Source organism: Stylophora pistillata, chromosome 1, assembly GCF_964205215.1.
Source record: "Stylophora pistillata chromosome 1, jaStyPist1.2, whole genome shotgun sequence".
In the NCBI taxonomy this organism is placed as follows: domain Eukaryota; kingdom Metazoa; phylum Cnidaria; class Anthozoa; order Scleractinia; family Pocilloporidae; genus Stylophora; species Stylophora pistillata.
The window spans coordinates 282,501-293,010 of NC_142519.1; the positions used below are offsets into that span (position 1 = coordinate 282,501).

At 36.9% G+C, this 10,510-nt stretch overlaps 2 protein-coding genes across 4 annotated transcripts in view; one reads left to right on the forward strand and one right to left on the reverse strand.

Annotated features, from left to right (window-relative positions):
* The window catches only part of LOC111334344 (protein N-terminal glutamine amidohydrolase), a 4,339-nt gene extending 235 nt beyond the window's left edge, over nucleotides 1-4,104 (reverse strand). The window contains exons 1-6 of the mRNA XM_022940051.2: nucleotides 3,998-4,104; nucleotides 2,960-3,059; nucleotides 2,793-2,846; nucleotides 2,128-2,273; nucleotides 1,393-1,517; nucleotides 1-1,210 (exon numbers count right to left, since the gene is read on the reverse strand). The exon at nucleotides 1-1,210 is cut by the window's left edge and continues 235 nt beyond it. Coding sequence (XP_022795786.1) covers nucleotides 1,104-1,210; nucleotides 1,393-1,517; nucleotides 2,128-2,273; nucleotides 2,793-2,846; nucleotides 2,960-3,059; nucleotides 3,998-4,077 — 612 coding nt within the window. The 5' untranslated portion in view covers nucleotides 4,078-4,104 and the 3' untranslated portion in view covers nucleotides 1-1,103. The remainder of the gene's footprint in view (nucleotides 1,211-1,392; nucleotides 1,518-2,127; nucleotides 2,274-2,792; nucleotides 2,847-2,959; nucleotides 3,060-3,997) is intronic.
* A 43-nt stretch (nucleotides 4,105-4,147) lies between these two features.
* Nucleotides 4,148-9,735, forward strand: LOC111334346 (UDP-N-acetylglucosamine transferase subunit ALG13). 3 transcript variants are annotated; one of them, XR_015996010.1, is made up of 5 exons: nucleotides 4,148-4,255; nucleotides 4,673-4,835; nucleotides 5,104-5,238; nucleotides 7,915-8,038; nucleotides 8,582-9,735. XR_015996010.1 is itself a non-coding variant. In XM_022940055.2 (4 exons), exons 1-4 carry the CDS (start codon nucleotides 4,151-4,153, stop codon nucleotides 6,597-6,599), a joined length of 525 nt encoding a protein of 174 aa, XP_022795790.2. In that variant the 5' UTR covers nucleotides 4,148-4,150; the 3' UTR covers nucleotides 6,600-9,735. The 3 variants fall into 3 exon arrangements, 2 of the variants coding, with proteins under 2 accessions (XP_022795790.2, XP_088603088.1); XM_022940055.2 differs by having other exon boundaries at nucleotides 5,104-5,242; nucleotides 6,482-9,735; XM_088746962.1 differs by having other exon boundaries at nucleotides 7,915-9,735.
* Nucleotides 9,736-10,510: the final 775 nt, after the last annotated feature.

The window sequence follows — 10,510 nt, forward strand, 5'->3', positions numbered from 1 at the left end:
TTCCAACAATCTGATTGGTCGAGCGGTTCCTTATATGACGCTATATAAACCGCTCCACGCGGTTTATATAAAATGTTAAAAAAAATGTTAATAAATGTTACTAAAGTGTTATGATTTTAGAAATTTCTCTGTTGTTCAGCTCTGAAATTATACTAAAACAATTATTCGCCTCAGGTTCGGTGAATATTATCGAATAATCCCCGAGACGAAGTCTCGGGGATTATTCGACGATATTCACCTCGCCTTGGGCGAATAATTGTTAATTATCGCTCGTGTGCAGGGCCGGACGGTTTAGCGTGAGCCGTTCCGGAAAAACTGTCCGGCCCTGCAACCCGACGTCACGTCACTTTGTTGCAAAAAATAAACTAAAATAAAGGAAAACTGAAATGAGAAAAAAATCGAGTTTTCAAGGAGTTAGGAGTTTCTTGTTCTGACATGACTAAAGGAAAGTTTTAAAAGGAGAATTTTTTTGTGCTCGTGTGACTACGTGTGCCCATCTCTCGCGTCCTATTTAGGTCAGTGGAAATTATTAACACTTAGTGATCGTGGTCGGGCCTGACGGAAAAATATTTGGCTGTCGGTGATGAGGCACGGAACTCGCTGCGCTCGGTCCGTAAGTCATGACCTCGAACCAAAACTTTCCCCGTCCAGCCCTCCCACTCAGTTAGTAACTACATAATACTGCTATCCACAGCCCCAAAAAGTTGAGTTTTTTTTTTATGAATGTAACATGTTTAATTTATCATAGAGCTTCCTTTTTTTCCTCGTGCGGTGCTTTTTTCTTTCCTTTTTTTTTAAGAAAGTTACAAGACAATGTTAACATTACAACTAGCAGTGCTTCTGAAATCTATAAAACTGTTCTTCCTTCTGTACAAATATAGGGTATCATTGCGAGCTTGCACTTGAACGACTGAACTTTATGCAACCATTAAGGAACACTAATTATCATTTTGCATTGACAAACATCTCACAGAAGCGGTACTTAAGCAAGCATACCAGTTTCTGCACTCTGATGAGTGCGACTTGAAGAAAACAAAATTTTGTGTACAAATTAAGAGCATTCAATAATAGTTAACTTGAGTTGTAATAGTCACAACATCCAGTCAATCTGTTGAAGTAAAATTCTTGACGAATGTTTTATAGTCCATCACCTGTCCTTCTCCTTCACTCTGTGACATATCAATAAATTCTTGAAGGTTCATTGTGCTCTCTAGGAAATAAAGAGTAATTGAAATCCAGTGTGGAAGTAAGAGGTTAAAGTTGCAAAGGAATCGTTTTAATCTGCCATCAGGTGTTACATCAACTGCCTCGTTTTTGCAAACGTCCATCCCTTAAGTTTTAACACTCAAATGAGGCTACTACTAAACAATGCCTATTTGTTACATAACTCACCTTCAGATCTGATAGGTGAGTATGGAGGAGGAGGTTTTACCCAATCCCCATTTGGCTTCTTCATATGAGACCGATCTGAGGCAAATGTACTCAGAAATATCTCTGCTGGTATGACTCTAAATTTTCTGTATTGAATGAAAAACATCTTCATAAGTCTTCAAATTTGGATTTATTAATGAGTAATAAAACCGACCCTCTCTACAACTTGTAGGATCTAAATATCATATTCAGTCACTACTATTTCTATGACAAGACAATTGACATTCTAATTGCATCAAAATGTGCTCAAAACTTTCTTAGGTCTTGCAGCTAGTAGTGGCTAGGGGAGCTAAGGGTTTCTATACTGGTAGTAATGTCAATATTTGATATTAGCCAACAAAACATGTATTTAGAGCAGAATATGCTTAAAAGTCTGAATTCCTACATCAATAACATAATTTATCACGTCAGTATAAATTCCAAACTTTGCTGAACATGTGGAGTCAATTGGTGCTCTCCCTCCCCCAATTTGTGAAGCTAAAGTTACAAGGAGGTGTGGAGGGGAGGTGGGGTAAGAAAAGAAGCTGCAAAGCCTAAAGTTGTATAGGGTCTAAGTTGCACAGTTGTAATTACACATATCTGCATCAGATATGGATGCATTTAACTATCCATAATTCTTCCCAATTTTGTATAAATCTTTACTAACATGTCCAGGGCCTTTCAGTTTAAAACATACAGCATTAGAACAGAAATTACCTGTGGAAGTGTTTTTTAAGTTGTCTGTCATTTTGGATTGCCTGTTGGATGTATTGCTCAAATGGACAAGGGAAAGGAAGAATGGAATCCAAGTCATATATCAAACACTTGTCATTCACCCGACGTAGCAGAAGTACATGGTAGTCCTGAAATAAAAAAACTTACTGAGTACATCGAACACATACAAAGGTTGATTTTCCACCATTTTTTTGTTTTTAAATTACATAATTTATTAATACCTTAGAAAGTTTCAAGCTTTTTTTTGGTTCAATAGTTTATAATCTACTTCCCTTTTACACCATGCCTAAGTATCTATGTTATAAAAAAACACCCCTGATCTTTCCTTTGAGGACTAACATTTTAAAATAAAGCAAGAGAAAAATTAGAAATCATAGCTTCCTTTCAAATAAAAAGAGATAAGCTTAATTTATTATTATACCATTAATTATAGTATCAAACATCTGACCATAATCCTTTTTTGTTCAAACACATTGAGGCTTGAGATTTTAAAACAATCTCTCTTTTTCAGAGTTTAAAAGAAGTTTGACCAAAAAGAAATCCTGCTTCATCATTCACCAAAGCCCCCTTACTTTGATTTAACCCCCCTACTTTGATTTAACCTCAAGTAGGAGGGCTTATCTCATATCACAAAGTTATTGACTTACCCAAACAACAGGAGCTAAGGGGTCTTTTGCAGATTTTTGCATCCATAAAGGAACCTGGTTGATAAACATATCACAGAAGATTAACAAAGTTTTCAGTAAGCAAGTATGCTTTTATCAAATTTTTTAAAAGATAATCTTTTAGATTTTATACAAAGCGGAAAACCTACCTGTCTTTTATCATTAGATATGAACACTGAGTAATATTCACTCAGGTTTTGCTCTTTTTCATCTCTTATCTGCTCACATAACTTCCAAACATTTTCTTCACTATAAAAAAGAGTAAGTACATCAAATAAAGCATTACTTCCTTCACTCAGGGTTTTATTTGACAGGCACAGCTTTTAAGATCTATTTTTTCTTATCTTTCCTGTCACCTAGTCCAATGTTGTTCAAAACTGAAAATAAAAACCCTAACTTGTTTGAGGCCATGATTGTTCTGCAACATTGAATAGAAGGAATGGGCTATTTACGAAAAGAAAAAAGGTTGTATGAATATGCAAATGACTACTGATATATAGATAGTATCCACTTAATGCCATTTTGACCTAAGTAACGTTCAGTTTGGGATCCTACGTCTGAAAGGAGCAACCTGATTAAAAAAAAGTCTATAAAGAAAGAAATGCTCCTCTTACAATTCCAACCATTCCTGAAGTAAAATGAAAATTTAATTTCGAAACCTCGCATATAACAAAATCAACCGTAATCCAACTTAACAGGCTTCAAAATCTAAAAAAAAAAAAAGGACCAGAGCCAAAAAAAAGAATTGATATGTCTTGGTCAATTTCCCCTAACATTCTACGATAAAAAGACAAGGATCAAACTCCTTATAAATATGACCCTTTTGTTAAAATCAAACAGTTTTGGCTTTCCTTTTACCAGCTTACATGGGAAAACCCCGCGAAAACATTTACAATTTCACGAGCAAAAAATAGATCAGACAGCGAAATGACACGGAGTCCTTATACAAAGTCATACTGGTATTTGATACACACGATAGGCAAATAAAGGAAATGATAAAGGTCTTGACAATCGTAGAAGAATTTCGTTGTAAACTGTGTACTGTACAATCGATTAAGAGGAACCTTGGTAGGGTCCACAACTCGATTTGTTGCCGATGAAATTATTTGTTTTTAGTTTTTGTACGACTGGCTTTAACAGAAAAAGACAAAAAGCTTTATCAAAAAGGTATTCATGATCCAACGTACCAATAACAGCTCGTGTAGACACAGGTTGACGGCGAGATTTCCCCTTTTACTTCAAGCGATGTTTTCGCCTGCATGGCCATCCAAAACAACAAATATGATCTTTTGATACCCACAACGAGGCTATTGGTGACGTCCGCTGAACATCAGTACTTAATGCTCAGAGCTAATATGGCGAAAGTTAGGAAGGTATTTGTCACTGTGGGAACAACAAGTTTTGATCGCTTAATTGAAACAGTCACTAGCAAAGCATTTTATGAGGTACCTATGATGGTCCCCACGATACCCATTATTGAATATACCACTGCTACTTTTTTCAACTGGTGATCGCTCGCTTTGCTCATTCACAATACCAAGTTATACTTTGAACTGGCAATATTCTTTTCTTAAAACAAGTGATAGCTGTTATGAACGGGAGACTCGCCTGGTGATTCGATAATTTAAACCGAAGCTGGCCCTTTGGAACCAGTATGAATCGACGACTCGATCGTAACTTGAAATAGAAGAATTACTTCTCTTCGCCGGGAATCAGCTGTTTATTTAGAAGCCATGGAGGGACTAGTTCCCGTAGAATGAGAATAATTTTTATCAACTATTTTTCAGCTTAGAATGAGAATAATTTTTATTAAATATTTCTCAGCCGAAATTATAATTCTACTATTTTACATTTTTTCACAGCTGTTTGAAAACCTTGGCTATGGCTCTGTTGTTCTACAAATAGGAAGAGGTGTTTTTGAGCCAGAGACCATAGATAGGAAGAATTTTTCAATGCAATACTACAGATATAAAGATTCAATAGCTGAAGATATACAAAGTGCTTCACTTGTGATCAGTCATGCTGGTGAGGTCAAGTTTTATCCACCTGTAAATCACTAGTACACCCATGATAATTGACACTGAGTACTCATATTATTTTTCTGTGGATACTATTCACATATGGCTTGAAAGTTAACCTAATTATGCAAACATATAAAAAAGAGGTAGACTTGTCAGGTTCAATTACTCAATACTAACTGGTGTCTAATGCAAAAACTAATACCTCATCACTATGCTACGTAACTTCATTGACACTTACGGTGTACTTTCATTTTTTTCTCTTTAACTCTTAGGAGCTGGAAGTGTCTTAGAAACTTTACAAGCAGGACGACCACTAATTGTTGTAATCAATGAACTTTTGATGGAAAATCACCAGTTGGAGTTAGCAAGTCAACTTGCTGAAAATGGTCATTTATATTATGCTACTTGTAGGTATGTTATTTCTTGTGTCATAATTTGGTCAGCCAGGTTTTGGGCAGGGGCCAGATCTTTGTGATTAGAGTTAGAAGTTGATATAATGAGAAATGTGGTGAATTTCTTCCTCAATCAAGGAACAAAGAAAGATACTGAATTCAAATGTAATGTATGAAAGCAATCCTCACAGTAATAACCCCTACTTATAGGTAAAGGTAAGCCTGCGCACAAGCCAGGTGGCCCATCAGGCTGGCCCTTAAATCCTGTTTCTGTAGCATGAAGCAACTATAAGTATTTCTACTCCTCTCTGGATGAGATGCTAGTCCATGGCAGGCTTACCCCCCGCATTAAATTCGCTGGTGCCCATTTATACTCCTGGGAGAGGACAGACACTGTGAGAGTAAACTGAGCTAACAAGCCAACTGGGAGCTGGTCATTATGTTGGTTTATATTAAACCTGTCAAAGTGATAAATCAATGAATATGAACACATGAAAATCATATAATATTATGTGCTCGCGGCTTCATGAAATGTATGAAAATGCTTTATTTCAGGCCTTATTTCCATTACTTTGTAAGTATGGTTTATTACTGCGAGGATCGCTCTCATACATTTCATGAAGCTGCAATACACATACATGATTTTCATATGTTGAAACTTATCGATTCATCACTTCAACAGGTTAAATATGAACCAACATAATGACCAGTTCCCAGTTGGCTTGGTTGCCCAGTTGGTGTCACAGAGGTCATAAGTTCAAATCCCATATGGGCCTGAATTTTTTTTCAGGCCTTATTGCCAGTACTACATAAGTAGGGTTTATTACTATGAGGATTGCTTTCATACATTTCATGAAGCCACAGTACACATATATGATTTTCATATATTCAAATTCATTGAATTCAAATGTTTTTTTGGAACCAAAAAAGTTTTAAACCACTGGCCTTCTAATCCCTTTGGTTAGATGCTCTACCAACATAGGCACACAGGTCATTTACTTCATGCTGGTTGGCCTGTGCACCATAACAATCGGGCACATGTAACACTTCATGTGTTGTCTGGGGTTGGTACCAAAACAGAAAAAAAGTTTCTGTTTACAAAATTTTTTTGGAAAATTGCATGTGAATTTGGTTGTTGATTGATAACCATGAAACCTATTAGGGCAAGGGAAGGAGTAATTTTATTGTGAGTAAAAAATTAATGTGATAGGGTTAATCAGTTATATTTAGAGGTCTGGTTTTATATTTTGTCCTACAGCACACTAGAATCGATCATAAGAGAACAGAATTTGTCAAAACTGAAACACTTTCCTTCTGGCAAACCTGAACTGTTTTCGTCATTCTTGGACAAGGTCATGGGATTTGATGATTCATGACTAGTGCTTTGTTAGCAAATACTCAGTAGCACCATGAATACTGAATAATGGTTTTGTTGAGCTGATGTGGAAGACAAGACTCTTGTAATCAAGGAATTCAGTGTGATCAGTTGTACATTGTTTCACGGTAGCCCCATGTTCAGATCCTTGGTCATGCTCTGTAAATAGCCAACTGGTTTGCCTCCGGCCGGTTGGGGTTCTTAATGATGTTCTTAATGATGTTATGTTCAATTTAGACCATTTGTTTCATTTGTTTGCAAGGACCACAATGGAAACCTCCGATTCACCAGTAATTGTGTAATCCTAAAAAAAGATTTTTTTTTTTTCTATTTTATTGCCACAGGAAGGAACATTTAACAGTTATGTTTTATACATTATAACTGGGGCGGATCCAGTGATTTTTTATTGGGGGGGTCCAAACTTTGGTTCACAAAGGACTGTTGGACTCTTTCGAGGCAAATTACTTCTTCCCCACACCCCTCACACCCCTCCCACCAGTTGCGGTTGCATGTTATAATTCCTTGGCCGCTTACCGTTTACTTGGATTCATTAAAAAGATCAGCCAGTTAGAAAGTGATATACGATCCTGTCGATATAAGAATTTCAGTTTCAAAGTTGTAAGCATCAGGGCTGTTAGGGGGGGATCTGGGCCCCCCAGACCCTCCCCCTGGATCTGCCACTGTTATAAAGTACAGAATACAACTCGGCATGATAAGCTGATAAGGTATCGAAAAATTAACGACAAATAATTGTAAAGCTATATTCTAAGGAGATTACATAGTGAAATGGTAAAGGCAAGGCTTGTCTGGTTGAGAGGGAACAGTATTAAGCTTATTTGACAAAAAATCCTAGCCTGGAGTTTTAGAAAACAACCTGATAAGAAGTAAGTTTATTGCTAACTCCAATCAGTGCAGTAAGTGCTTTATCAGTTAGTATTTTCCAGTACCGTGTGGCATATCATGGTCAAGTTTATGGACACAGTAACAAGTAAAGCTTTTTTTGTAAAGCTGCTTTGGACAAAGAGAGATGAAGACTTTCAAATAAAATGTATCTCATGGTTACAGTTCGGACACTAAATTACATCCACTCAGTCCACTGGGCAATGGTAAGGAAGGGGACTGGTCACCAGGGTTTTTTGTGGCAAAATTAATTTCACACACGGTTTGAGTAGAGCTGCTGCATTTGATAATTTTGCAAGTAGGACATCAACTTATTCTCGACCCAACTTGGTTACACATTTCACTATATTCACTAAACCTCGGCAATTTTAAGAGTAAGTAAACATTTAACTTTCCGTTCAAATATAATTTTACAGATAACCCAGAACAAAGACTGCACATGTGAACAGAATAAGAATGCTGACTTGAACTCCTGCAGATGAGTTACAGAGGTCATCAGTGCAGCATTTCATGTGACATTTGACATTTTTAACCCCAGAGGTATTCATATTTTTACACATTAGATCTTTCTTGTCCGTACACTGCGCGGCAGTTGTGCAACCTTTTCGGTAAGTCTTGACTGTTTGTGAATTGATATCATAGAAGATTTCTCCTCTGTAGCAGCGATCAAACCAAGGAGCGCAGTCCACTTTTTCATTTTCAGAGCAGTCATCAAAGGACTTGGAGCTGGCACAGTTGTAGCATCTCAGCCCCAAAACTTGTATCAACCAAATTTATTCAAAAGGATCAACGCGTATATCATAAAGAGTTACTGGGGAGGAAGGGGAATATTTCTGGCCTAACCTGTGTCTCAGTTAATCCTGTTCACAAAATAAGAATGAAGAACAGGGAATGGTGAATGGAAAGTTAAGGAAAACTGAAAATTGGTAGAGTACAACCTAAGTATCAATTGTAGGTGGCGCGATGAGAAATTACAGGGGGGAACTAACGCAGTCCTCTACGGCGTACATTGTGAAGGAACGTATTAAACTTGGCTGTCCGGGCTCATGTTCTTAAATTACGCAACATTTGATTATTTTACAGAGGACGTCCACAAAGTTTAAAACGCTCGTGCAGAGATGTCGCTCTGCTTTTCAAACCTCTTTCAAAGTTCTCGTTGCTGTCGCCAGCCTGGTTGGCTCAGGCCTGTGTGGATCTTCGGCGATCCCGAACATGTTTAGAGCGAAGCTACACTATGGCGTCCTTATCAAAACTTGGAGAATTCGATAACACTAAAACTAGTTTGCGACACATTCGTGTAAATTGAGTTTACTCTAGTAATCATTTAAAGCCTTCACATAGATTGAGCCAAAGGAAAAGCAACGTTAGTTTCCTTTTAAGTGATAGAGGTCTCTTGGTATAGGGAAACAATCCCACATTTCAGAAGTTAAAATTTCATTGGCACCCTTTTTAAAAGAAAACAAACGGAAAAAAGAAGCAAATACTCGAAAGTTACTTTAAGATGACTTATTTAACTAGAAACTGATCAAATTTAATGGTCCACAATTGCAATCTTTTCCATCTTGAGCAATAACTGAAGATGGACACGCCACCCAGAAAAAAATTAACCAACGTCTCCAAGCGATTTGCTGCTTAATTCAGTGAAAAACGAGTTATTGATTTTGTGAACAAGCACTTTCTTTTTGAAGCTCGCTATCTAAAGATCAGGGTTAACACAAACATAAAATAAAAGCAAGTTTTCCTTATTTGAATTGGCTAGATTGAAATCTTTTCCTTTTCAACCGCACTCCGAACCATGTTTCGGACCAAGGCCATATATACGTTCCAAATCTTGACATGTTTAACCACCTATTGTTTTCAAGTGCTTTTTCCGCCGGGCATTGGCTGTAATTCAAGCAGAAATCTACATAAACGAGGTCAAATAACGACGCCAAACTCCTGTAGATAGATAGATAGATAGATTAGACTAGATTGATAGATAGATAGATAGATAGATAGATAGATAGATAGATAGATAGAGAGGGAGAGATAGATAGTTAATGGCTATATACATTGCAGCACGAAGGCTGAATTGCGTATATACAAATGTTTAAACTGATATAATGGGTACATAACATTAAATACTTTAATTATAGAGGTATGTAAAAAAGGGATAAAATACAATAAAAGGACTTAGAAAAACCTACGTATTAATATTAACGGTACAGGATCTTATAATAAAACTGTTTCTAAAACGATCTGTCTTGTATTTGGGTACGATGAAGCGCCTTTTGCATCGTAGGGCATAGCGTGACGGACCGCTAAGTTCAATTAACTTGTTCAGACGGTGTTCAGGGTCCTTTATAATGGTGTCGAAACTATTATTACATAGCCTCATGATGAAATCTAGAATGGGGACGATGTCCACTAATTCCTGTACTGTTAAACTAATTCCGTCAACCGCGCAGCCTCAAGTTTCAAAAACACAACCATTCTGCTATTGTTAAGGTAAATACACTGTAACAGCAAAACGGGCGAACGAGTCTTTGCCCCGTTACCATATTTTAAATTTAAAAAGAAAATGGGTATAAATAATGTGTGTCTTAGCCAATTATTCAACTTACCAACTGAATAGGTAGTAAGCACAAGCAAAAGTAACTGTCTTACTTTGTCCATAACCATAGTTAATCGAGGGGACCCAGTCCCCTCGATTAACTATGCCATAACTAACACACCTTTGGACGATCGTGCTTCACCGTATGTTCACGGTCAATATACTTGCCACCGCAAAAATAACAACAGCTTTATTGATTGATTTATTCCCAGAAAAGGAAAGTGTATTGTTTTTATTTTTTAATAAAACACGATGGTGAGAATTAAGTGCAATAATTTGGTTTGAACTTTGTTGACGTAACACTGGACAGTTATTGTTGCTCAAATACAACCAAACTGAACGAGAACAAAGGGGCACCAGCACCTAAATTAAATTTCCACGCGTACTAACTTTTTTAATCTTGAATAGGTACAATACTC